This window comes from Lathamus discolor, chromosome 1, assembly GCF_037157495.1.
Source record: "Lathamus discolor isolate bLatDis1 chromosome 1, bLatDis1.hap1, whole genome shotgun sequence".
NCBI classification, from domain to species: domain Eukaryota; kingdom Metazoa; phylum Chordata; class Aves; order Psittaciformes; family Psittacidae; genus Lathamus; species Lathamus discolor.
Window position 1 is genome coordinate 142,214,427 of NC_088884.1, and position 27,687 is coordinate 142,242,113.

The following is a 27,687-nucleotide window of genomic DNA, read 5'->3' on the forward strand; positions in this document are numbered from 1 at the left end:
TAGGATAGAAATGTTTATAAAAGTGAAATTAAAAGATTATTAAACAAATATTTCATCATTACATAAGATTTTTATTTTTTTTTTCTGAATAAACTAAAATCAGAACAGAGACATCGTCCTGGGTTCAGCAGTAGCAGTCATTTTTCTCCTTAGTAGCTGGTGCAGCGCTGTGTTTTGACTTTTGGCCTGGGAACAGAGCTGATAACACAAATGTTTTAGTCTGACCAGGGACTTTCTGAGCCTCATGCTCTGCCAGGGTGGAGGGGAAGCCAGGAGGAAGCAGAGACAGGACACCTGACCCAAACTAACCAAAGAGGTATTCCATACCACAGCACGTCATGCCCAGGAGGTAACTGGGAGTTACCTGAAAGGGCTTGTAGACTGCAGGGTTGGGCCAGGTATAGGTCGATGCTCGGTCGGTGGGGTTGGGCAAGTTACGGTTGGCTAGTGCTGGCGTGTTGTATTCTCTTTCCTTGTTATTTCCTTTATTGTTATTATTACTGCTGGTAGCAGTAGTGATTTGTGTTATACCTTAGTTACTAAACTGTTCTTATCTCAGCCCGTGGGAGTTGCATTCTTTTCAATTCTCCTCTCCGTCCCTCCGGGAGGGCAAGAAGAGGGGGGAGTGAGTGAACGACTGCGTGATTTATGGCTGAATTTGGTTAAACCACGGCAGACATGCTTTGAAATAAACTGGTAATTAAAGTGTTGCATTAGCTTATTCTTCAACTCTTAATTTTTTTTCATGCATGTTACTTAGCTCTGTGATTTCCTGAGGGGTGATCATTTTGATACATGTGAGGGAGGGAAGTTCAGTATGTCTGAGCTGCCACGTGAAAGGCGGGGGGGGGGAGAGGGGGGGTGGTTGGGGTGGTAGTAACTGAAAAGAAGGAAGAAGAGCTTTTTCCAGTATTGGAAGTTGTCTCTAGATCTGTTTTCCTCTTTACTGTGGCTTGGACTTATGAATGCACAGTGTAGGAGCAAAACTGAAGAAGAGTAATTAAAATGTGGATCAGGTCATTTCAAAGGCCTGTGAAAACCTCTCAAAGGTTTGTGGATCTTCATTTATTGTGACACTGCTAGTACAAATGCAGTTGGAAAAAAAAAAGGTACAGTAACAATAGGCCACCACCACAGCTTTTTGTGGTGGAAGGGGCCTTGTTTCTAAGTGTTCCATGTTTTTTTTCCAGGTGTCTTCTTGGTTGCTGTAGTAGAAGAACATCAGTTTCCTATTTCTTTCCAGTATTCAAAATATTTTTATACTTTTCAGAACTTTATACATCCATGGCCATACAAAGCTGGATTTCATGGTTTGGTATACTGCAATTGAAAAAGCAGCAGGTACAGATGGTAATGCATTACAAGATCAGCAGCTCAGCAAAAATGATGTTCCTATTATAGTGAACAGCTGTATAGCATTTGTTACACAGTATGGTAAGTAGAGTGAATTTCATTCAACCTAAGATCATTTGTATAGTATCTAAGCGCCCACAATATCAGCTCTTATTAAATTAGTTTATATATTAACTATTGCCTAAAATCAAGAAAAAAAAAAACTAAACTTTTTTTTTTCTTTTTTATAAATCATTAGCAACAGGCATTATTCCAAGTGCCGTTTACACTGTTTCGTGCACTGAAATTTGCATTGTTAGATCTTTATTGAAAACTATAATTGTTTTCAGGATCAGTGTTACTGGGTGTTAGAATACTCATTTGAAAGCTGAATAAATATTTCTATGCATTAGTTACATACATAGAATCATAGAATCATAGAATAGTTAGGGTTGGACAGGACCTCAAGTTCATCTAGTTCCAACCCCCCTTCCATAGGCAGGGACACCTCACACTAAATCATCCCACCCAAGGCTTCATCCAACCTGGCCTTGAACACTGCCAGGGATGGAGCACTCACAACTCCCTGGGCAACCGATTCCAGTGTCTCACCACCCTAACAGGAAAGAATTTCCTCCTTATATCCAATTTAAACTTCCCCTGTTTAAGTTTTAACCCGTTACCCCTTGTCCTGTCACTACAGTCCCTGATGAAGAGACCCTCCCCAGCATCCCTATAGGCCCCCTTCAGGTACTGGAAGGCTGCTATGAGGTCTCCACGCAGCCTTCTCTTCTCCAGGCTGAACAGCCCCAACTTCCTCAGCCTGTCTTTATACGGGAGGTGCTCCAGTCCCCTGATCATCCTCGTGGCCCTCCTCTGGACTTGTTCCAGCAGTTCCATGTCCTTTTTATGTTGAGGACACCAGAACTGCACACAATACTCCAGGTGAGGTCTCACAAGAGCAGAGTAGAGGGGCAGGACTCTTTCGACCTGCTGGTCACGCTCCTTCCCCCCCTCCTCAGGGGGCCTGTGTTGTCCCTAGTCTGTTTTTTGTTTGCTACGTACCTGTAGAATCCCTTCCTTTTATCCTTAACATCCCTGGCTAGGTTTAATTCTAACTGGGCCTTAGCCTTCCTAAGCTGGTTCCTAGCTTCCTGGACAACATCCCTGTACTCTATCCTTGAATATCAACCAACAGTCTTGGGCCCCCCTGCCCTCTAGGGCTATATCCCGTGGAACCTTACTACGCAGGCTCCTGAAGAGGCCAAAGTCTGCTCTTTTGCAGTCCAGGGCAGTGAGCTTGCTACACGCTCTTCTCACTGTCCTGGGGATCTCAAATTCGACCATCTTGTGATCGCTGCATCCAAGGCTGCTCTGGAGTACCACATTCTCAATAAGTCCAAGTCTCATACATGTTTTTATGTCATCATGGTAAAGGTTTTCTCTTTAGTTGTGGTCTGCATATGACAGACATGATTGAGTCCCACAGCTGTTCTTGGCAGTAACAACGCAAAGGCGGTATCAAATGCTAGTGCTTGTGGGCATTACAGGAAAGGTGAATTGCAAGAACATAAGATGTGATTTCAAGGTTTTCTGACAGAGTACTTGATTTGACAGGTAAATAAAAAAAGCCGGGTTTTGTGTAAAAGAAGATTATCTTTCAAGAGATGTGGGTAATGCAGGAAACACTTTTCAAAGAGAAAATGGAGTGCTCATCTATGCCAAACTTCCACAAGTTTAAAAAAAAATAAAGTTTTGGCTACTCTCATATGCAGTAATTGGAGGAAGTCTTGACTTTGTTTTAGACTATGAATTTTCTTTTTAAGTTGTCTTTAGGCTCTGGGAGTTGTTAAATGTAAGACTAGTGGCTACCTGTTAAATGTAAGACTAGTGGCTACCTGATGTCTTCCTGCATGTGAGAAAAAATTAGAAAAACTGAATACTTTCAACTGTTCTTGAAGATTTTAAGAGTGAAATGTTTCAGTTTGGATGAATGCGATAATACTTTACCGAGTGCTAAGTTGAGTTGATCAGTAGGGTAATAAAATAGTGGGAGCTTTGCTCGTGAAAACAGCTTTGTTTTATGTTTAATACAATACCAGCCATCAAAACTTATTTCCTTTACTGTGCTGTTTGGAACTATTGTTTGAGGAAGTCCTGAAAAGATTTTGGTGCTTGAGTTGTCTGTAAAGTACTCCTGAAATTGTGAGCCCAGGCTCACCTGATGTATGTATTTTTTCAAAGAGGTCTGGTTTAACGTTAGCAGATGTGGCAGCTTTTTGACTACAAAGTGAGAATGTGCAAAAGGCAGAGAGATTTAGTATGAAAAACTGTGTGTTTGACAGCCAGATTCGCTTTTCATATAATAACCTATGGATTTTTTGGACAAATTATTGATTTTACATTTATTTATTTTTCTGCCCTATGGTTCTGTAACTTAGGTTTAGGTAGCAAGCAGATATACCTGAAGAGTGGTGATTCTTCCAGTGTGGCTGAACTGCTGGAAAGCTTCAAAAAAGATGCAAGGAGTGTTAAACTAAGAGCAGGAAAACACCAGCTTGAAGATGTGACTGACGTACTGAAAGGTTTTCTTTCTCAAATAGATGATGCACTTCTCACTAAAGAGCTTTATCCATTTTGGATCTCGGCATTAGGTAATGTATTCAGTTGCACTCGATACAAAAAAGTTTGTATGTAAATTTTCTGTATACAATTTGAGGGAGTAGTTAATTACTTGCCCTGTGTTGACCTATGTTAATTGATAATTGACGAGACAATTGTAATGAGTAAAAAAATGTTTAGAGCCTGGCTGCAATAGGCTTTTGTCAGTCAGAGGTGATATTATTGCCTTTATATGAACCAGAATAATAATAACAAATAATGATGTTTTCTTGACAGTTTATCTCTAAATAGTAGACCAATATTGCACTGTGTCATAGTTGGATTAGCCGAGGTAAGAAGTGACAACACTTCATGGAAGCAAGAAATAGATAATTCATGTGTGTAGAAGTTCAGTTCTACACACATGAAGAAGTTCAGAAATTCGTGTCTAGAAGTTCAGTTCGAAAGCGGCAAATCGTTGATGCTATCATTTGCATTATTGGTAAATTAATGTCTTACTGCTTAATTTCTTCAAGTATCTTCTGTGAGCATTCACATAAAGTTATGTACAGTGTAAACTTCTCAACAACTGTTACTTGTTTTCCATTTCTCTAGAAACATTAATTTAACTTGAAGGAAAATTTAAGTATCTTCAACCCAGATTGTAATTTGTGATATATTTAAAACATGAGGACATGTCTCTATATGCTTGAAAACAGAGCCATGAGATTGCTAATGCATTAATTAGTTGCTCATTACATAAATTGTAATTATTTTTATAGTGTTCTTACAAAGTAGCTATATTTCAGTTATATTGTTGTGTTTGCACACTACAAGAAATAAACTCTTTTCTCCCCAAACTGTGCTATAAAGTTGCAAATTATGTGTAGCAGTAAGATTTGTAGAAAAAGCTAAGATAGAACATCAATTTCTGCATTAATGCATTGAAATAATACAGGCTTATTTACTGTGTGGCAAATTCTATCTTAAAAAAAAAGATATTAAAAATTCAGATTTATGGAGGTTGCTTTATTATGAACCACTAGAACTATTGGAGATTCAAATATGAATATTACACATTTTTGAACTTTAACCTCGATTTGAACAAACTGTAAGAAAGAATATTGAGAATGTGTTCACTTACCACAAGATTGCTCTCATCAGAAATCAGAAAAAGCTTTATCTGCAGCAGTTGAGATTTAATTAGCTCTTGTGTGAAACTGTATAACGGTGTTACAGTGATATAACTTTGTGATTTGCACATGGGGCTAGAATTCAGCTTCAGCTTTATAGGAGAGAATCCTGTCCTGTTATAATTGACACTGAAAGTGCTTGTGGGAAGACTGAAACACTTAGGAAAATGGAGTAGAAAATCTTTAAACTGTTTTTTTGTTCTTTGCTCATTTATTTTTTCTTCCAATTACTGAAGAAATCAAAACACAGTGCAGTAGTTAGAGAATGATAGCAATCAGCTGGAAGAGATGAGAGTTCTGTGTTCTTTGTGTTCAGAAACTTGAGAGAAGCAAGGGACTGAAAAGAAAAACATAAATAAAATTTACATTAACTTTGCTTATGCCCTGAGCAGGATTGTGCAGCACAGGGAGGCAGAATGAACTTGAAGGTGGAGAGCTATGGCTGGAATTCCAGTCATCGGCTCTGCCACTATTCAGCTATGTAGCTTTGTACAACTTATTCACCACCTCTTCCCTTTTGCTCTCCTCAGTCTTATATATTTGGATATTTAAACTACTTTGGACCTTGAGACACTTTTCTGATAAAAATTTAAAAGATGAAAAGGTCTTTTTGTTATTCATCTCTGCGAACTCTTAGAAGTGTATTTGTACTTGTGCATATGTAGGTGCACTCACATATATGCACACGTAGACTACAGGTTAAATAACCTGTGAAAGAAAAAACAGTTGCTCTGCTGGGATATGGTCTTAAACTGTAGCAAATGGTGCTTAAATATAAAACTGTCCTTCTTTATTGCTGCTACCATTTTTCTGAGCTGGTGTACAGTAATAGGCTTTGTTAGTAGATTGTCAGTACTGCTTTTATGGAGAAGAGGTTGATAAGGTAAATTGTAATTTTAAATGGCTAGATGATGCCAAGATAGATAATGAGGACTGCTACTGGTTTGCATTATTATTAATGCTTAATGATTATTACTTTCTGGCAGATACACAGAATGAAAAGGAACGTGTGAGGAAGTATGGAGCTTTTATTCGGACGCTTCCGCCAGTCAATAGGGCGACTTTGGCTGCTTTAATTGAACATCTCTACAGGTCAATGCAAATGATGCTCTATAGCAGAAGAATTCTTGTAATGTGTTCTCAGTATAACTCTACAATAAATGAAATGTGGCTTGTTTCATTAATTAGGAAGCATCAGAAGCTTATCTAGTTGTGACAATTAATTAAATTTGATTCCCTTTAATTCATAATGTGTTTCTTCTTTGGTATTATTTTTAGCAGTAGGTATCTATAAATATCAATGGGATGGAACAGCTTAGCAGTGAGGGGGCTTCCAGTGTATATGTCCAAGTAGGCTAATTTTTCATGCCACTTCCTTTATACAAACTCATTTTTACCCTGGTCTGCTAGTCTTCTTGAGGATTGTTGCAAATGGTTCTTGAAATGAAAAGTTTTTTAAAGGTAAAATGTCCTTCTTTGCAATCTGTATTGCACATCATAACTTTAAGAATTAGCTACCATTTCTGTTTTTCATCAATGCTTCATTTTGCAGCTAGTGAGGTAGTGGTAGAGAATATCCAAAATATAAACTTTGTTAAGAAAAAATGATAATGTTTTATTCCTAGATCAAATAAGGAGCAGCAGATGTATAAAAAAATGTGTGACTTGGGTGATTCTGTCATGGTTAAATAGTAATGGTCTACATTATATTATATTATCTATCGAGTAAGTCAAATTATATTCCTGGTAAATTGTACTGGGTAGAAAATGTGTAGAACCTTTTCTTACAGGATATTGTGTTTAGATGTCTTAAAACTATTTATATAATTATGAAATTGATTGGTGCTATTATTGGGAAAATTATTCTAGTAAGTATTGTGTTTAATGATGTTTCTAAGTATGTCTAGTTTAGATATATTAATATGCTATTATATCCATTCTGAAAGAAGTTTGAATTCATGTGTGTAACAGCCACAAGTCTATGATACTCTTAAAGTGTTTGCCTCTAATTGAGGACACATTATGTAAACAGCAGAACTGATATGAAAACTTTACCGTAAGTATAGAAACTAAGAATGATCAAATTTCTTTCCACATTCTGTTTGATATTAGAGCATAAATTCTAGGATATAGTTACTTAACATAATAATAGCAAAGCTGTATTTAGCATTGGTGCAGCCTCACCTTGAGTACTGCGTGCAGTTTTGTGCCTCGAAATTTATAAGGGATGTTAAGGTCCTTGAACAAATCCAAATGAGGGTAGCAAAGCTGGTGAAAGGGCTGAAAGAAAATTCTTACGGGAGTGGCTGAGGACTTTGGCCTTGTCTGGTGTGGGGAAAAGCAGCCTGAGTGATGACCTTATTGCTCTCTAAAGCTTCCTGAGGAGGGAAAGTGGAGACGGACATGCTGATCTCTTCTCCCTGGGATCCAGTGATAGGATGTGTGGGAATGGTTCAAAGCTGTATCTGGAGAGGTTCAATTCAGACTTGGTGTTAGGAAACATTTCTTTATCAAGAGGGTAGCCAGATACTGGAACAGGCTTCCTAGATAGATGGTTGATACACCATACTTCTGAATGTTTCAGAGGCGATTGAGCAATGCCCTTAACATGCTGTTGTGGTCTAACCCCAGCTGGCAACTGGGAGTCACTCCCTTACACTTCTCCATTCTCTGTGGGATGGGGAGGACGATGCGAAAAAAGGTAAAACGTGTGTTAAGAACAGTTCAATAATAGAAATAAAATAAATAATAATAGTAGTAATAGGAAAGAGAGGAATAAACCGCAAGAAACCAAAGTGATGCACAATAATTGCTCACCACCCACTGACCAATACCCAGCCCAACCCAAGCAGTTATTGGTCCCTTCCAGGTAACTCCCCCCAGTTCATATACTGAGCATGACGTGCTGTGGTATGGAATACCCTTTTGGCTAGTTTGGGTCAGGTGTCCTGTCTCTGCTCTCTCCCTACTCTCTCCTGGCTTCTTGTGACTCTCCTCACTGGCAGAGCATGAGACTGAAAGTCCTTGACTTAGGGTAAGCACTGCTTAGCAGCAACTAAAACAGTGGTGTGTTAGCAACTTTATTCTCACCCTAAATCCAAATCCACAGCACTGTACTGAGAAGAAAATCAATTTTTATCCCAGCTGAAACCGGGAACATAGGCATTAACTTTTGGTCAGCCCCTAAATGATCAGACTTTCAGACTAGATGATTATGTAGGTCCCCTCAGGCTGATATATTCTGTTCTGTTTCTGTTCTGTTCTATTCTAAATATTCTCTTCTAATCTAAATATCACTTGTGATGCAGATAGAAAGCACAAGTTTTCATTTCTGTAATGATATGTGAGATAAAGAATATGAAGAAAATATAAAAAATAGTATTTGATTTCTTTATTGAATTCAATGTAATTATTTTTAAAATGCACTCCATATTCTGTAGAGGAGTGTCACACAATTAAAGGAACAATGAAGCCTTCTAAACATGTTTATTTTTCCTTCAACAGGGTGCAGAAGTGTTCTGAAATCAATCATATGAACCCTCACAATCTAGCCATGGTGTTTTCCTCATGCTTATTTCAAACTAAAGGCCAAACTAGTGAAGAAGTCAATGTAATTGAGGACCTAATTAAAAATTATGTGCAACTTTTTGATGTAGGTATCTTTTATATAAAAGGGTCCTAATTGCTCAGCTGTTAGACACGCTAAAATATAGAAATCTTCTTAAAGATGATCTACACTTTCTTGAGAATTTGCAGGGCTTTTAAATTCTAATTCAGTGAGCATTGTTCTTTGTCTGCTTTAAATTTAATTTCCCAGCTAGCTTAGCCTGTGCAGAAAAGAATGTATTTACAGTATTGCTGTGAGCTGCTTTTTTCCAAATCAGTACACATTCTTCTTGCTTACAACAGCATACTAATTTTATGACGATTTTAAGATTGACTATTAAAAATAATACTTCTATTCAAATTTTATGGGCCTGATCAGAACTGAAGCATGGAAGAATTGTGTTTTTAGTCTCCGAGCTGTGGTTACAGTAAAGACTAGAGAAAGTGGTTACTTATCTAGAAAGAACATTAAATCCATCTGCATAGAGAAGATGCTACTAGCAGCAATTTGTGTTAGCCATTTTAGTTTAGAGTTTACTTGTGCCACTGTGAAACTGTTTAGCAGTTTTTTATGGAGTCCTCTCTCTTCCAATATGTATTTGGTAATGTTTATGGTAACAAGTCCCATCAACGAAGTGCTGTTTCTGACTGATAGAATATCTTGCTTATCTGCTTCTATAAAAATATAATTTAGTTGTTAATTACATTAGCTATTGTTACGTTATTAATTATTACTGTTAGATGTAAGCATCTATATTTGTATTTATCTTAGCTTATTTTATTACTGTTAGCTAGTTTATGTTGTAAATTTTATACTAGCCCTGTTACACTTATTAACTGATCAGAAATGATCCACTTCAAACAGATAAATGAAGACCAGGTCAAACAAATGGATACAGAGAACAGCTTTATTACCAGGTGGAAAGACACTCAGGTAAGTAACAAATATCAGCTGGCATGGAAACAGGTTCAGCAGAGACTATTTTGTTGTTTACAGGTTTTTATTCCTGGATTTCTAAATGTAAATTTCTAAGTTTGTGTAGTGATCAGTGTTGTTGAATAAAGAACTGAGGGAAATAAAGTGAAATAAAAGAGGAGGCATAAACTGATGAAGCAAAACAGTTCTTTGTAAAGCATACTGTGGAATTACATTCTGACGTGAACACTGGGATAGCATACAGGTTGTGACGTGCTTTTACCGTGCTTTATAAATTGTAATAGAAGGAAATGGTCAACATTTAGAAATGTGAAAGTAATGACTTGTCTCTGTCTAGTTTTAAATGTGTATTGAATACCTTCAAGTGTATATTAATACTTTTATTATTTCATGAGCTTTGGGTATACATAATCTCTATTGTTAAGAGTTTCATCGTCTCTTTGAGTGTCCCTTCAGACACATAGTTTATCAGTCAAACTGAACTCTGGGATACGGTACAAGAAAATAAGAGATCTCATGCTACCTATTAGCATCTTGAGTTCCAGTCTTACCTTTAACAAGTTTTGAATAACTTCAGAGTGGTAAGAACAGAGAAGTGATAACATATTTCACAGTCTGAATGACATTTGTGTACAGTCCTAATTCAAGCAAAAATTGGTAAGTTTCATAACACTGCCAAGGTGGTTAAATTAAGAGGTAAAAGGAAATGTACGGAGCTTAAAAGCTTTTTTCAGAATCTGAAGTGGTGGAGAAGCTTTCAGTGATTTTGTTGCTTACAGAACCTTAGAAACTAAGAAAAGCTAGCGTGAAAAAAACCAGTATCTGTAATCCTTTGTTTGTTGTCTGCCTTCCACATTCCAGCAACAGTTCTGTGGTACCTTGTAAGCTATTATTAAGAATACAGGGTCCTGCAAATACATGTCAAAATTGCATGTTCTATGAATTGCTGTCTGGAGTCTTATTTTTATCTCATATTTCTTATTGTCTGAGTCAGAATGGTATGAGCCTTTCTGCCCATAATGGTCAGCTGTGAATGTACATATAGAAGGTAGAATGTCTTTTTCCTCTTTTTGGTGCCTGGTGAGGAGTCACTGGGAAACAATTTAAACTTTATTTCTAATGTCTGTCTTGCAGAATGGAAACATTTGCCTTGGTAATGGCAAAAAAAAAAAAAACCCTAACTGAATTTGATATCCCTAAAAGCATTCTGCAGAGCAGGGGTTGAAGTATTCTTAAAGGAATTTATTAATTCTGGGATCCGTGAAAAGGGCCTTATTGAGATCAGATAATAAAATTTTGAAGCCTAAGATAGTGAAGATGCATAGATTTTTTTTTTTTTGTGGTTTAAAAAAAAATAAAAAAATCTCTTGTTACAGCATGTTCCACTATTAATATTTTCTGAGCAGCTCTGGAAAGTTGTAATCATTAAATGCTTTTAGTATCTTCTGGAGAAATTAGAATGATGCAAGAGGAGTTTTCATGAGTAGAGAAGATTGAGTAGAGACATAAATAGGGAGAAAAAGGTAGAAAGAAAACTGAAAGGCTGTTGATGAGTAATACAGTAGCAACTGCTGGCTAGGTGTGTTTGTCTAAATGTGAAGCTGTGAGGAATATAGAGAAGAACCAAATAAAGTGGTTTTATTCTGTGATTTTTCCACCCCAGACAGCACTGCAAAATCACCCTATTTAGAAGGCTGCCAATTGAAGAAAAAGATAGAGACTTACTTTGGTTTGCTTTAAATAGAAGTTTAGTCTTTTTAAAGCTCCTAAGGTTTTTACTAAAAACTTCTGTCTAGCACATGGAAAGCTAGTCTTCCAAAGTTTGAATTTTGTGATTGAATTGGAACCTTCATGAATAATTGGGCCTGTTTGGACTGTTTTCTATGGCATTCTTCAGGTTGGTGGGAGGTGGAGTTAAAGACAGATTGAACCAGGATTTTAACAATTCTTACTTTGCTCTCATCAAAGTCTCTAGCATTAATAATCACCTTGCTGAATTGATGGTTATACCTACTGTGTTAATAGACTCTGGCTTGCTTCTCATAACACATGTGGCTAAGCTTTAAATTCTTTACAGAAATAATAGCAATATCACTTTAACCTTAAAAATGAAACAAAATAACAAAATCTGCTATCTAAGCGCAGAATTATTTTAGAATCACAGAATATTTCAAGTTGTAAGACATCCAGAAGGATCATCCAGTCCCAACTGCCTGGTGCTTGCAGGACTACCTAAAACTGAATCATGTGGCTAAGAGCATGATCCAGATGCTTCTTGAAATCTTGACAGGCTTGACCACTTCCCTGGGGAACCTGTTCCAGTGACTGATCACCCTCAAAGAACCTTTTCCTAATGTTCAAGTAATGGCCTTCTGGCTGTTCATCCAGTTTTCAGTCCACATTACTGCCTATTTATCTAACCTGTACTTTCTCAACTTGTTGATGTATGATGTTATAGAAGATACTGTCAAAGACTTTACTAAAACTGAGGTAAAATACATTTGCTGCTACCCTTTTATCCGTAGTATCCTCACTGTGGAGGACTGCCAGTCTGGTTAAGTATAATTTCCCCCTCATAAATCCATGCTGGCTAATCCCAATCAGCTTGTTCTCATCCATGAGTCTGGAAATGCTTTTCAGAAGGATTTTCTCTCTCACCTTCCCAGGGACTGAGGTGAGTTTGACCAGCCTGTACCTCCCCAGGTTTTCCTTCTTGCCCTTCTTGGAGAGACAGGTTTGATACTTAACGCTTTTCCAGTCTTTGACAACATCTCCCAGTCATCATGATGACTCTTCATGGTTAATTGAGAGTGACTTTATAGCAACATCAATGAGATCCCTCAGCACTTGTTTGTCTTATTTGTCAGGACTCATGGATTTATGGACATGTAGTTTCTTTAAGTGATTCTTAACATGGTCCTCCCTCACTGAGGATAATCTTCCTTGCTCCAGACCTTCCCTCTGGTTTAAGGGGCCTAGGATTCCTGAAGGTCAGTCTTATCAGCAAAGACTGAGGTGGTGGCAGCATTAAGTGCCTTTACCTTTTGTGTGTGATTTGTCACCTGGTCCCTTGCCCTGTTCAGCAGTGGGGCCGTATTTTCTGTAGTTTCTTTTACTGTTACGCTTGTAGAATCCTTTCCTGTTGCCCTTCATATCCCTTGCAAGTTTCAACCTGGGGTCTGCCTTGCTTTTTCTCACCTCATCTGTATACAGTGGGACACTGTACTATACTCTGCACTTTTCTTGGGTCACGTGCCCTGCTTCCGTCTCTTCTATGCTTTGTTTGTACATCTGAATTCAGTCAGGTGCTCTTTGCTCATCCATCCAGGCCTCATAAATAGGAAGAGATGATTTGCAGTACTTCTATAGAACCTAAGATTTGGAAGGCAGCAGTGACAGGGCTTTCTATTTTATTAGGTGGTAAGCAGCTGTCAAATTTGTTCTCATTCATTCTTAACATATTGCTAGAATGATTCCTTTTAGTTTCAGAGAGAATGCTTGTACAAGTAGAACTTACAAAATTGAAGAAAATAGCACTTTGTACTTTAGTTTAAGGGGAGAGAAAGGGCTAAAAAGAAATGCAGTAGGAATTGTATTTAAATCTATACATTTGAAAATAATTTTTTTTTCATCCCATGGGAAAAAAGTTATCCAAAGAATGTGGAAAATAAGTGCTTGATACTTAGATATGATGTAGGAGAGATTCTCAGCTTAACTATGCAGTCTCATACTGAGTCTCTTAGATATGACATGACACTGATTTAAATTTCACTGAATTGTGTTATGATCTGGGTTTATGTATAAATTTTTGCTGCATTAAGTACTTTCTCAGATAATTTACAAAGTAAGCTATTACATCATGGCTGTGATTTCCAAGTCCTGACCAGAGTGTGCCCTGGTTGTTTCCAGGCCCACGCTCAGGCATTGTGTCATGTAAGAAGCAGTATTACACTTTAAGAATTTAGGACAAGGCTGTTGGATCCCAGATGTACTGTTCTGTCCCAAATTAGGCACTTAAGTTATTTCTGGAATGGGTTAGGAAGGGAGGCTTGGAGTCCTAACAGAATGCTGCATAGGAAGCCTTCTGACCTAGCCAGTAGCTATGATGCTGAAGGAAGGAGTCTCTTAAATTCTCCCTTTCTTGCATGCCCGAGCACATGTGTGTCAGATGCTGATTCAGACACCCAAACCATCATCTTAAGGTACTTTGTAAAGGAGAATTTGAACCTTTTTTTTTTTTTTTCTGTTTTAATATTCAGATGAGGAATGAGGAAGCTAAATGCTTCCTTGAGCAAGGTAAGGGCTGACCTGAATGTGATTTTCCTTCTCTTAAATATCTGTGGCTACAGTGTGGTACAGCTTTATTAGCTGCAGTGGGGTGTATCATTTTCCTTTGTATCTGATTCCACTCCTTCACAATCCTTCCACAGCTTTACAAACAGCTGGAGAAAGAGCCTATCTGTTATAGCACTGGCTTGGAAATTTGAATTCAAATCATTGGGTTTTGCAGTGGGCTAATTCAGACTGTATCCTGGATGAGTTTAATAGATAGATGGATGGAGCTCCTCAGTTTTACCAAGATGGCACAGTCCTAAGTAAGAAAAGAAACTTTAGGTACAAAGAAAAGGCTAATTCGTTGGGTACCCATATATATCTATATATCAATTCTGAGGATTGAAATTGTGAAATCAAACATAGAAATATTTGTTTAGTCTTGTTTTGCGTTGCTGAAGACCTTATGTGACCAAATGCTTCAGATTTCTGTATGAACTGTTAAATAAAGGAAAAATACACTAAAAATTTCTGCATGCTAGAAAATCTCAGTGTGAAAAGGAAACAGAAAAATTACTAGTGAAAAATTATTGTAATAACTTCTACCTTTAAATGGTTCATAAGTTGAAGTTTGGACTGTTTTTAAGGATAGGGACTTAATTTTCTCTGTTATGTCGGCCTGTTACATCTTGAATATAACAACTGAGGAATAGAGTCTTTGAGCCTGACTGTCACTTGTGGCAATTGTAACTATGAACATCATTTCCCCCTGAATTAAGCTGTGGAATATTTTTTGCCAGTTACCAGTTTTTCTGTAGCAGACATGATTAATGTAACTGATGTTTCAGTTTAAAAATACATTTTTATGAAACTCCATGTGTACATAACATGAAATACGTGGATGTCTAAAGCCTGGGACAACTTGAATGCTGAAGGGAGTACTTCTGATTAAAGGCAGTGCAATTGCTGTTATTTCAAAGTATTTACTGCCTGAAGCCTACTGATTAAAGAAGCTTCTTCTAGGTTATTACAAGGATGTTTTGAGATTTTATGTATAACTTTTTATCTAGAAGAATTCAGCGTTTCTCTAACTATGCATGGTGTTCTCAGTAGGTTTTGCTGGCAGAATATGCAAAAGCCAGACTTGGACTGTCAGTGTTTTTGAAAAAGATGGACCTTTATCTTTGTTTTATTTTACATTTATAACATCTCTCATGAGTATAGAGTTTGTATTACTTATGATTTATTTTTATGGTAGGCTGGATTATGTGGATGCCTACATTTATGTTTTAGCAGGTTTAGCCATATAAACATCTTTAAATTGCTGCTGTTAAGTCCAACTTAGTATTTATTGCTTTCATTACCTCTGTATGAAGAATAGCCAGACCCCAGCCAATTGTCATAAGCTGTATTTGCCAGTACTGACCTGAAGTAGAATAAATATTTTCAGAATAGAAACAGTGATTAGCTGGAATGCTGGAGTTTTAACTATCTCTCATTATTTCAGTGAAAGAAAGGGGTACGCTGAATCATACTCTTTTTGAGCTGCTCTGCTTCCTCTGTCAGTAGCTACCACCATTCAGCCTACAAGCATTTTCCAAGACCAGACTGATGATAGCGTTCAAATAAACCAACTGAACCAAATTTCTGCTGAAGGCCTGGAAGTTCCTGTGTCTGAAATCTCACTGAAATTCCATACCAGGTGGTGCTTCATTAGCTGCTCTTCATTTTCTGTCCACCATATACTTGTGCCAGCTGTTTCTATTTGCTGCTGCAATTTACATCACATTTTCTCTCCATACGGTTGTTTACATGAGCCCAGTGGAAATCAAATGTCAGCTTCATTCTTATAGTCAACCTTTTTCTGTAGTATCATCTGAAAAGCAAATTTTACAGCTAAATGAGCTTTTTTGAGTCTGTGCCACTATAATTAAGCAGCTTTCTTCAAAGTAGCTTGTAATATTTTTCCTCACAAATGTTTCCATTAGTTTTCTATTCTCAGAGGCTAAAGTAACTTTAAAGTCACCATTTCTCAGAATGTGAATGTTCTTTAAAACTGACTGCTGGCATTTATTTTTCTATAGAAAAGCAGTTTTAGCCTCTGTAAATTAGTCAAAATGTATCCCAAAGCTTTCCTCTTTCTATCATTTTCTCCAATTCCTCTTCTGTATATCATGCAGGGTTTTTTTACTGTTCTTAATCTCTTCCTCCGTTTGTAATAATACATAAAGAAGTAGCATTACTATGAATACTGTTCTCAAAATTAGGATAAAAATTGTTATTTTTAAATGCTAATTTGATTATTAATTCCTTATATTGGTTTATTAATAAAAGGGTACATCTCACCTCCTGAAAGGTCCAGTTTTGTGCCTTTTTTTTTTTTTTTCCCTATGCTCTGATAATCACCATGTATTTAGTTTTACAAAATATTTTTGGTACTGGGATGATTTACGATCTTTGGAAGATGCTTATGACTATACTGCAGGGGAATTACAGGCAAAGCATGAGATGTTTGTAACTGTTGAAAAGAAATTTCTCATCCATACAGATGATTTTATTGCCATAGATGAACAAAACTAGTAATGATAGAAAATACTAAGTTCTTGCTCATGAATCAGATTTTTCTCCTTGATCATAGAATGTTGGATTTACTGACTTTTCAGTTCCTTTTAAAGTTTGTTAGATGTTCTTCAGTTACATTTGTTGGTATTCAGTATATTAAACTATTATATATTATATATATTATGTCATACATTTGCTTTAATCATCTAATTATTTGACATGTTAGCATTGTAAATAAAGTTTATATTTCTCCAACAGCTTTGAAGAGCTATATTTAACAGAGGTTGATATCAAGAGCATTTGTTTTGATTCATTCTTAAAATATGTAATAAAGTTTTCATTGTGAGTAATAATAAAAAATGTAGTCTTCGTAGTAATGAATTTTGATTATCTGGCTATGTAAATATGACTGAAATATTCTGTTACATTTAATTTTTATTCTCGTTTTTAACTAACTCAGTTTGGGGGTCCTGTCCTGTCCTTTTTTATGGATTTAAATTCATATTAATCTCTTTTGGCTCTGAAGTGATTCTGGCTAAATTCTAAATCAGAATTATGGTTCTCATATTTGCTCATGTCTTAGACTCCTTGCTGTTGAATGTGTATTTGTAAATTGAGTTAATTCTGTTTGATATTATTCTGTTGGATTTAGTCAGAGTTTGAATTTCCCTCCTAAATCTGTGAATAGGATTTTTTTTCCTTATGCTAGTCAAATGAATGTAGTGGGGGTTTCCCCACTGGGGTAAACATCTGGACTATTTTTGTAGATAAGTGTGTGAAGAAAATGTTTGAGTTCAGTGGGTTCTAACACATCTACTAATAATTGTATTTTCTCTGTTTAGAAGTATATTTGAAATGTTTTAAAGAAAGTCTAATTTTTTTTAATTTTTTTTTTTAGGTTTCTCAGGCTGGAGATTTGCTTATTGAAGTTTATGTGGAAAGAAAGGAGCCAGATTGTAGTATTATAATCAGGGTTAGTGTATAAAAGTAATACATGGTTTTTACTACGCACTTTCTCATGAAGTATATAAAATTTATTTTTGTACTTGTTTTTATATAATTACATAATGACAGTTTGAACTCATCTCTATTGCTACTCTTTTAAATATTTCTTTTTAAATTGAGTGTATTGCAAAAATTTGTAAAGACTGATCATTATTTATTTTTCAGGAGAATGTTATGATACAAATTTAAAAGGGAGATGTCTTCCTTTGGTTTTACTGCAATGTGTGGTGGTATAAATTCTCCCAGCTCTATGGGTGCAGCAGAAAAGGCCCATTAATAAGTACAGGGTGAATGCTGGTTTTATTTAGTAGTACAAGGCCATTTAAATGACCTTCCCCCGATTTTTGTCAGTGGCTTACTGCTTTCCTTGAGTGCTAACATACCAAAGCTTGTTACTTACTATAATTGAGATTTTCAGCCTTTTATTTGATTGTGTATTTTAAAGGCACTCGTCTCCATGTAGTAGTGCACTATTGTGTGGATGAAGAGGAAAAAAAAAGGCAATTCTGTAACTGAATTTTCAGGCTTTAGTTACACCTCTTTGTTTCCTGTTCAGCATATGACTGTGTTCTGTTTAGCATATGACTCTCAAAACCTTCTGTTTGTATATGTATATGGCTTCACTAAGGGGAAATCGTGCCTAACCAATTTGGTGGCCTTCTATGATGGGGCTACGGAACTGACGGACAGGGGCACAGCAGTTGATGTTATCTACCTGGGGTTGTGCAAAGCATTTGACTCTGTCCCACACGACATCCTTCTCTCTAAATTGGAGAGATATCAATCTGATGGATGGACCACTTGATGGATAAAGAACTGGCTGGATGGCCGCACACAAAGAGTTGTGGTCAATGGCTCCATGTCCGGCTGGAGACCAGTAACGAGTGGTGTCCCTCAGGGATCGGTGTTGGGACCGGTCTTGTTTAACGTCTTTGTCGCTGACATGGACAGTGGGATTGAGTGCGCCCTCAGCAAGTTTGCCGATGCCACCAAGCTGTGTGGTTCAGTTGATAGGCTGGAGGGAAGGAATGCCATCGAGAGGGACCTTGACACGCTTGTGAGGTGGGCTGTTGCCAACCTTATGAAGTTCAACCATGACAAGTGCAAGGTCATGCACCTGGGTCGGAGCAATCCCAGGCACAGCTACAGACTGGGCAAAGAAGAGATTCAGAGCAGCCCTGTGGGGAAGGACATGAGGGTGTTGGTTGATGAGAAAATGAACATGAGCTGGCTTCAGTGTGCGCTTGTAGCCCAGAAAGCCAAGCGTATCCTGGGCTGCATCAAAAAGAGCGTGACCAGGAGGTTGAAGGAGGTGATCCTGCCCCTCTACTCTGCTCTTGTGAGACCTCACCTGGAGTATTGTGTACAGTTCTGGTGTCCTCAACATAAAAAGGACATTTAACTCTTGGAACAAGTCCAGAGGAGGGCCACGAGGATGATCAGGGGACTGGAGCACCTCCTGTATGAAGACAGGCTGAGAAAGTTGGGGCTGTTCAGCCTGAAGAGAAGGCTGCATGTGAATGCTCCATCCCTGGTGGTGTTCAAGGCCAGATTGGACAGAGCCTTGGGTGACATGGTTTAGTGTGAGGTGTCCTGGCCAATGGCAGGGGTGTTGGAACTAGATGATCTTAAGGTCCTTTGCAACCCTAACTATTCTATGATTCTATGTGTGTGGTGTACATAGATACAGACATATATACATGCACCTAACACGTTTTTTAAATATGAATAAAAATGGGGCTGTTTCTAAGGTATTTCTTTTTTTAAAAAATAAAATGGTACTTCTGTAATACTTACCTTCCTGTAGCCAGGGAAATGTGTCAAGGCTTCCTTCCCTCTGAAATTTTCAACGTTTGAGAGGAGGAATTTCAAGCTATGTAGTTAATCAGACAGCTAAAAGTTTTGACTTTGATTTTGTGGGGAAAAAAAAAAAGCGAGGAAATCACGCAGGAATCTGACAACTTATGGATTTCCAACTGTGTGCGTCTACTGCCTATATAATTATTGTTATCATTATTAGTTGCAGGGAGTAAGATTTCTAAAAAATGAGTCAGAAATTGGTAATTGTAGAATACTGTAAACTGCCTCTATTTGTATTCTAGGTATCACCTTTGATGGAAGCGGAAGAATTAACTACTGATGTTTTAGGAATCAAGAACATTATTCCCAACAAAGATGATATCTGGGCTACTTTTGAAGTACTTGAAAATGGTGAACTAGGTTAGTGACCCTTAAATTTATGTTTGTTCAGAAAATTTTATAATTTTTATTTTTTAATGCTTAACATAATCAAAAGCTTCGTTAAAAAAATTAGTAAAAGGTTTATAGAAACAAAATGAAGATTAGCCTTCATGTCATTATTCTACATTTGGTTACTGGGAATCTGCATGATGGCTTTCTATGTTTTGCCATAAATAATGTGATGAATTGTTTTGAAATGCTTATAAATTGGTGGCTGAAAAAAAATGTTTTTCATGTTACTCTGCTTCACAGTGCATTGGTCTTGAACTAAAGAAAAGTAGGTCTTACCAATAAGTCTCAAAGAAGAAACTTACTTTCATTAGAATGTCAGCAGTTGATTTTATAAGGAAAAATGTTTTTCAGAAAATGAAATAATACATATAGTACTTAAGGGAATGTATCTTTTTATTATTTATTCAATTATTTTATGTGTGTAGATGAGAAAGGAGGCATGAAGTGTGTAATCCTGTGTATATGGCAAGTGGCACTATGTTGTATATGGCAGAATTTCAAAACATTTGTTTTAAATATGGTTCTGCTGCCAAAGAGAGCAAATGTCACAGGCACAATATTCATGAACTGTAGAGAGGTTTTAAAGTAGGTAGTGTTTCAGGCGTGCTAGAGCTTGCATTTTATTATTAGAGGTACTTGCCATGAAGTAATACAGATTTCTTTATGTATTTATTTTAATTTGTTTTTTATGTTTATTTTTGTATAAATAATCACACGATTTTTGAAGAATACGTGGAGAAATACGCTTTTAGTAAAATGCATTATCTATTTGTACTTCATATTAGAGCTGCTGTTCTTACTATTTTCACATTACAGAAGTGGACTGTGGACTGTTTCTGTAGTGAAGGTACCTATTTCCAAGCTAAGGAGAAAAAAAGTTTTTTAAAAACTGAGAAAACTAAGATTACTAAATGTTACAAGTTTGTTTGAATAGTTTTGTTGTACTTCATTTTCAGACGTGCTTACAATAATCTCTTCAGATTTGCTGATAGCCGTGATATGCTCAGTCTTGACCTTGGCAGTATTGGTAACAAGATTGGAAATGCATTCTCCTTTTTGACTTAAAATAGGTGATCCTGGTCTCTCCGCATCTTGCAGTCTTGTGGTGATACTGTGTAGAGTTGTAATAGATGCAGGTGTCAACTGACAAGGAATGCTAGCATCTATTATCTTTAGAAGAGTCCTGATAACTCCTACAAGTACTCTAGAAACCCTATTTCTTTTGACTGAGTAATGGAAAAACTGAAGAGGAAATTTTATTTTCTAAAACATACAAAACATTTACAGGCAAATGAAAGCTGAACTAGATATGGCCGAGAGAACATAAATACAAAAGATAGACCACACAGCAGCTTCTTGAGGTGTTTGGGTGTAAGAGCTAGTATTTTAGTTGTCTGAGCTAATGACTATGGAAAATTAGCAACAAAATTAAGCTTAGACTAAGACATTACAGCCCCGTATAGGACAATAAATATTGGCAAGAGATTATAGTGTATCCCATTGAAATGAGAGTTACAATGCAAAGTAGAAATGGCATACCATCAAAACCAAGGCAAACAAGCAAAAAGTAAACTAAATATGCTGGTGACATGCTGGTGACAGCCAGCATGGCTTCACTAAGGGGAAATCCTGCCTGACCAATTTGGTGGCCTTCTATGATGGGGCTATAGAATTGATGGATAAGGGTAAAGCAGTTGATGTCATCTACCTGGACTTGTGCAATGCATTTGACACTGTCCCACACGACATCCTGCTCTCTAAATTGGAGAGATATCAATTTGATGGATGGACCACTCGATGGATAAAGAACTGGCTGGACGGCCGCACACAAAGAGTTGTGGTCAATGGCTCGATGTCCGGCTGGAGACCGGTAACGAGTGGTGTCCCTCAGGGATCGGTGTTGGGACCGGTCTTGTTTAACATCTTTGTCGCTGACATGGACAGTGGGATTGAGTGCGCCCTCAGCAAGTTTGCCGATGACACCAAGCTGTGTGGTCCGGTTGATATGCTGGAGGGAAGGGATGCCATCCAGAGGGACCTTGACACGCTTGTGAGGTGGGCTGAAGCCAACCTTATGAAGTTCAACCACGACAATTGCAAGGTCGTGCACCTGGGTCGGAGCAATCCCAGGCACAGCTACAGACTGGGCAAAGAAGAGATTCAGAGCGGCCCTGCAGAGAAGAACTTGGGGGTGCTGGTCGATGAGAAAATGAATGAGCCGGCAGTGTGCGCTCGCAGCCCAGAAAGCCAAGCGTATCCTGGGCTTCATCAAAAGGAGCGTGACCAGCAGGTCGAAGGAGGTGATCCTGCCCCTCTGCTCTGCTCTTGTGAGACCTCACCTGGAGTATTGTTTGCAGTTCTGGTGTCCTCAGCATAAAAAGGACGTGGAACTGTTGGAACAAGTCCAGAGGAGGGCCACGAGGATGATCAGGGAACTGGAGCACCTCCCGTATGAAGACAGGCTGAGGAAGTTGGGGCTGTTCAGCCTGGAGAAGAGAAGGCTGCGTGGAGACCTCATAGCAGCCTTCCAGTACCTGAAGGGGGCCTATAGGGATGCTGGGGAGGGTCTCTTCGTCAGGGACTGTAGTGACAGGACAAGGGGTAACGGGTTAAAACTTAAACGGGGGAAGTTTAAATTGGATAGAAGGAGGAAATTCTTTCCTGTTAGGGTGGTGAGACACTGGAATGGGTTGCCCAGGGAGGTTGTGAGTGCTCCATCCCTGGTGGTGTTCAAGGCCAGATTGGATGAAGCCTTGTGTGGGATGGTTTAGTGTGAGGTTTCCCTGTCCATGACAGGGGGGTTGGAACTAGATGATCTTGAGGTCCTTTCCAACCCTAACTATTCTATGATTCTATGATTCTTTGATTCTAAAGTCGTAATTCAGCACCTGTCTCCGGTAATTAGACTGATGAAGTGTTCTACATGGATGCCTTTCTGGAAGAATCTGTGAATCAGAAATGGATTAATACTGTTGAAAAGTAAAAATAATGCATATAGTAAGAGACACTCAGGGAGACTACAGTGGTGCTATGGCTGAATCTAGCAGATTTTCAAAAGGCTGAATAACAGAGAAAAATAGTCCTGTTCAGCCCTTGGTCCAAATGCTGCTGCACACTGATTTTATTAGCATCATTTAACAAACACCATACAACATCATGTAATCTAAGGCATTTAAAAATAAGATGACATTATGACAGAAGCAAAGATTACTTAGTTGTTTCAAATGTATAGTAATGATCAGTGTTTTACTGACAGAAAGAAGGAATATTCTGCTTGTGTTCCTACAGTGGTGTGGTACGTGTCTAGTGCATGGTGGTATTCAGTTTGCTGCACTCAGTGCTGAAGTTTTATGAGAGTTATTTTACCTTTTAAGATGTACTGCCCTAAAAATGAACCCTGAGAAGGCAAGAAAATTAGAATTTTAAATTCTCTAAAATGTAATTTTCTCTTGCTAGTTAATGTTGTTTAAGGTGAAAATGACTGGTTTGGGATATTTATCAGCATATAATGACCTCCGTAAAAGGGTAATTGGATGTATATGTTTACTGCTTGCTTTTCAAAATACTAAAATTGCAATATTAAAAATAAAGCTAAATTATTTTTTCATATAGAAAAGTTGAAATAATTGATAATTTAACCTAACCTAATGAAGAATGTTCAATACCATATGCTTTTACAAAATAGGGTGTATTTTTTTTAGTAATTTTTGCCTGATGGATAGTTTATAAATGAGGTGTGTTGCCAGCAAAATAGCTAATGCATTTCAGCATGATGATTTATGTACCATGTAATCCATGATGACAGGTGGTTTTAAATGTAACTATAAATGAAACAGTAAGTGTTTACTCTGGGAGTGCTGGTGTTCTAGGAAGATGTGGTGGTTTGCCAATGTTTCTGACTGTTGATTTCTAAAGTTTTTTTTTCCCTTTTGTACAAGGACAAGTTGTTTTAACTTTATCACATCAGAGTCCACAATTTCCCAAAAGTTATGAAGAAGTTTTGAAAGTTTGACCATTTAAAATAAAAGAGCCAGAGGAAATGGTGTTATAAAGTAGGGATCGAGCTGCTGTCTACAGAAAGGGTGGTTTTGTTAGGCAGCCTTGTTGTCATGTCTGAATAATAAAACTTTTCTATAAGCGGTATAGCAAGTTTACAGGTAAGGTAGGACTTTTTGCATCCCAAAACAGTAGTAGTTTTTTTTGTCACTTAAGTGTGTTATTTGTGCCTGCTGCTTTCTGAAGCTGTGGTGTTCAGGTGTTAAGGAAGATACTTTCTGCTAGAATGTATTGCTGGACAGTCCCAAAGCAGCTGTTGACATTTCATATTCATCTGCCATAGCAGAAATGAAAAATGAGACTATGGTGGCATACTTTTCCCCTCAGTATTCAAGAGACATGGGGCTAGACTGCCAGACTCAACATGACAGTGTCACACAGGTGGACTTTCCGGGCACTGTATCCAGCTGTTCTCAAGGCCTGAACGTATAAGTTGGTATGCCAAAGGGAAGTCAGAACATTTGGAAAAATCTCTCTTTGGAGATAAAATGACACTTGGATCTACTGTTGTAGCCCACAAAGCCATCGTTAAGTTTTTTGTGCTTTCATTAATTATTGTAGGTGCTTGCTGCTGAGCAGGTGAAAGCCCTCAGAGGGGTGTGTATGTCTGTGTGTGGAGGGGAACTATGCAGTCTTCCTCCGTCTACATCAGTGTTGCCTCGTATGATACCTCAGGCTGTGTTGCAGTACCTTCCAGGCTCAGTTTTCTGCTGGGTCTGGTAATGCAGATTTAGGGACTATTTGCCAGATTTTCAGTATTTTCATTTGGTGTATTAACTGGGGTTTGTGTGGAATACTGGATGGACATTTTTATCCCTGCAGTTTTTCAGTTCTGTGGAATTGTATCCTGGGTCTCAGTGTTTGTCTTTTAGGATGGATGATATCTATCCACAAATGCATGTTTGAGCAAATGAAGTGTTAATTGCACACATCATGCCTTCTTCTGTTGGTTCTGTTTAGGTCAAACTTTGGTATGCTCTGTGATAGTTTCTAACTTTTGCATTTAGTTTGAAAGTTGTGTTTTAGCATCTTTAGTTGCAAGTGTTTTCTTACATAAATACAAAAATCACTGAACATTTGATTATTCTTGTTTAATTTAATATTTATTATCTGTGCAGACGCTGCCAGCACAGGTGTTGCTGCACAAAGTCAATGAAGTGCGTAATTGTCTTATTTTGAAAGCAGTGCTTTTCTTCTGTAGCTCAAAGTGAATGAGACAGTGTTGCATATAAGCATGTGTAACTTCTAAGGGCATTCAGTCATGTCTTTTGATTTTGGTTTGTTTTTTTTCAATTTTTTTTTTTTTTTCCCTGCTGCATTTCTCAGAACGTCCTCTGCATTATACAGAGAATGTGTTAGAACAAATACTTCACTGGAGTTCACTACCGGAACCTGGCACTGCATATCTGGTAATAAAGAGGTTTCTAACAGCAGACATCATAAAACTCTATGGTGGTACGTATCTTTTTTAAAACTTAGATATTTCATATGGGGACATGAGGATGGCAGGTCTTTTACAGCTGTTTCATTGGGGCAAAGTGTCCTGGAACATTTGAATTATTACTACTTTATGAAAGTTACCGTTTTACTGAGGGTTGTGCTGACCTCCTTTTCAAACGTAAAATTCATGGATCTTCTTGTTTCTACAAACTATAAGCTTTCCCATTTGAACATAAAAATACAGAGAAATTTCAAATTCGCGGTGTTTGAAGTTCTACTGTGAAACTTGTGAGTACTCATCCATAGAGCAGTTCTGCATTGTCCATTAACTATGCTCTCTCTCTGTGGATTATATATCTTTCTGTGGATTATATCTTAGGTTGGAAAGGACCTCAAGATCATCTAGTTCCAAACCCCCTGCCATGGCCAGGGACATCTCACACTAAACCATCCAACACAAGGCTTCATCCAACCTGGCCTTGAACAATGCCAGGGATGGAGCACTCACAACCTCCCTAGGCAACCGATTCCAGTGTCTCACCACCCTAATAGGAAAGAATTTCCTCCTTATATCCAATTTAAACTTCCCCTGTTTTAAGTTTTAACCCATTACCCCTTGTCCTGTCACTACAGTCCCTGACAAAGAGTCCCTCCCCAGCATCCCTGTAGGCCCCCTTCAGATACTGGAAGGCTGCTATGAGGTCTCCACGCAGCCTTCTCTTCTCCAGGCTGAACAGCCCCAACTTCCTCAGCCTGTCTTCATACGGGAGGTGCTCCAGTCCCCTGATCATCCTCGTGGCCCTCCTCTGGACTTGTTCTTCTGAAAGTACTAGCCTTCTCTAATTATCCTTTATCCCTGTAAAAACAAATTCCACAAATACAAATCAACCTTAACAAGTGTTCTGTTCATGACCCTTATGTTTGAGTTCCAGTATCTCAAAACATGTCATAGCAGACAGTGAATATAGAGAAATGGCCTACTTCATTAAAAGCTTGATATATGAACTTCCATCACCACACTCTGTATGTGTTCAGGAATAATCGGAATATGGGTTTTAAGGACTGTGTGAACCACTGCTCTGAGAAATACATAAGGATCAGGCTAGTGTCAATTTACAAAATGTAGTACTATTTAAAGGGGAAATCTGCCATTTGCTCTTCTCTCCTAATTTCTACATCCATTTCTTCTCCGAACCCATCACAGTAATTATTTGCATCTGTTTATTCAGTTTGACCTTAGTCTAGACACACTGGCTGTTGACTGAATGTTTACATTTACTGTCTGTTTTTTGTGAATGTGCCTGTTAAAATAATCAAAACCTCATTAAATAAGTTATATTGGTTTTCTTAGTGGTTTGAAGAGAAAAGTCTCTGCCAGTTGCAGAGTTACAGTGTTGATTTCTGCAATCTCTACATGGTAATCTTGTGTATCACAAAATATTTTCTTGAGGGTGGAATTGCCACTTTAAGGAAGTTTTACATGGTGAACATACTTTTAATTTCTAAAATGTTACTTTTTCTAACTGTATTTTGTTATAATATCTAAAATCAACACAATTCTATAGTAATTTTATCTTGTTAGAGTTCTTGAATCCACTCTTAGCTTGTAAATTTGCTTTGAAATATTAGAAATACTGAGGAGCAGTTTCATTAGCTTCGTGAAAGTGTAGATATTAAGTGTAGGCAAAGATGCACAGAAAGTCTGCATGTTCATCCACATTTTGTAGTTGCAGTTGTTTATTGTTACTGTTTCTAATCTTGCATCTGTACACTGTTAAATAAGCAGCTATTTCAGGACAAAAAATATAATGGAGGGTTTTTTAGATAAATGTTGTACTTCCATCACTAGATAGTATCAGAATGAGAAAAGACACAGGATCAGGTCATTGCTCCCAGTGTCTAAAGGAGAGGCAGTTGTGGCTCTCCATCTTGAAGTGCTCAAGAAATAATGGCTGTCCTGAAGGAAAAGATGAAGACTTTAATCTTTCCACTCTTATACATTCCTCATGTGGGTAGTTCCTTTATACTGAGTAGCAGGGCTAAGGCTAGATGTCCAGCCACTACTGTTTGAAGTATGTTTTTCAACAGTGGATTCAGCCTCCAAGGATGGACAACTGGGCGCTGAGTGTCTTTTACAGCAAAATTAGTAGGCCTGTGATCATATTATGTTTATAATTGAATTCAGTGAATTTTCTTTGGTTCTCTGATTTATGTTAGAGTATTGCAGACTAAATTATTACATGCCTGACCTTTTTTTTATGTTAATGTTACCTTAAAGCTTTGTGTCATCAGCACTTTTCTTCTTTTGTTTCCAAAGACTTCTAATGATGTTTGAAATAATGTTGGTTCAGTTGTGAGCCTAATGGAACAACTCTGTTATCCACATTTCATCTTGGTAACTTGTCATTGTCTTCCCTGTCAGTGCAGCTT

General features: G+C 37.7%; 1 protein-coding gene across 5 annotated transcripts in view; it reads left to right on the forward strand.

Moving 5' to 3' along the window:
* Positions 1-27,687, forward strand: part of ARAP2 (ArfGAP with RhoGAP domain, ankyrin repeat and PH domain 2) — a 139,222-nt gene that overhangs the window by 89,007 nt on the left and 22,528 nt on the right. For 4 of the 5 annotated variants that reach the window (XM_065699315.1, XM_065699324.1, XM_065699295.1 and 1 more), the window contains exons 20-27: positions 1,271-1,434; positions 3,774-3,986; positions 6,113-6,218; positions 8,631-8,778; positions 9,598-9,666; positions 17,402-17,476; positions 19,611-19,728; positions 25,144-25,272. In XM_065699315.1, coding sequence (XP_065555387.1) covers positions 1,271-1,434; positions 3,774-3,986; positions 6,113-6,218; positions 8,631-8,778; positions 9,598-9,666; positions 17,402-17,476; positions 19,611-19,728; positions 25,144-25,272 — 1,022 coding nt within the window. The remainder of the gene's footprint in view (positions 1-1,270; positions 1,435-3,773; positions 3,987-6,112; positions 6,219-8,630; positions 8,779-9,597; positions 9,667-17,401; positions 17,477-19,610; positions 19,729-25,143; positions 25,273-27,687) is intronic. The other variant, XM_065699330.1, reaches the window with a different exon arrangement.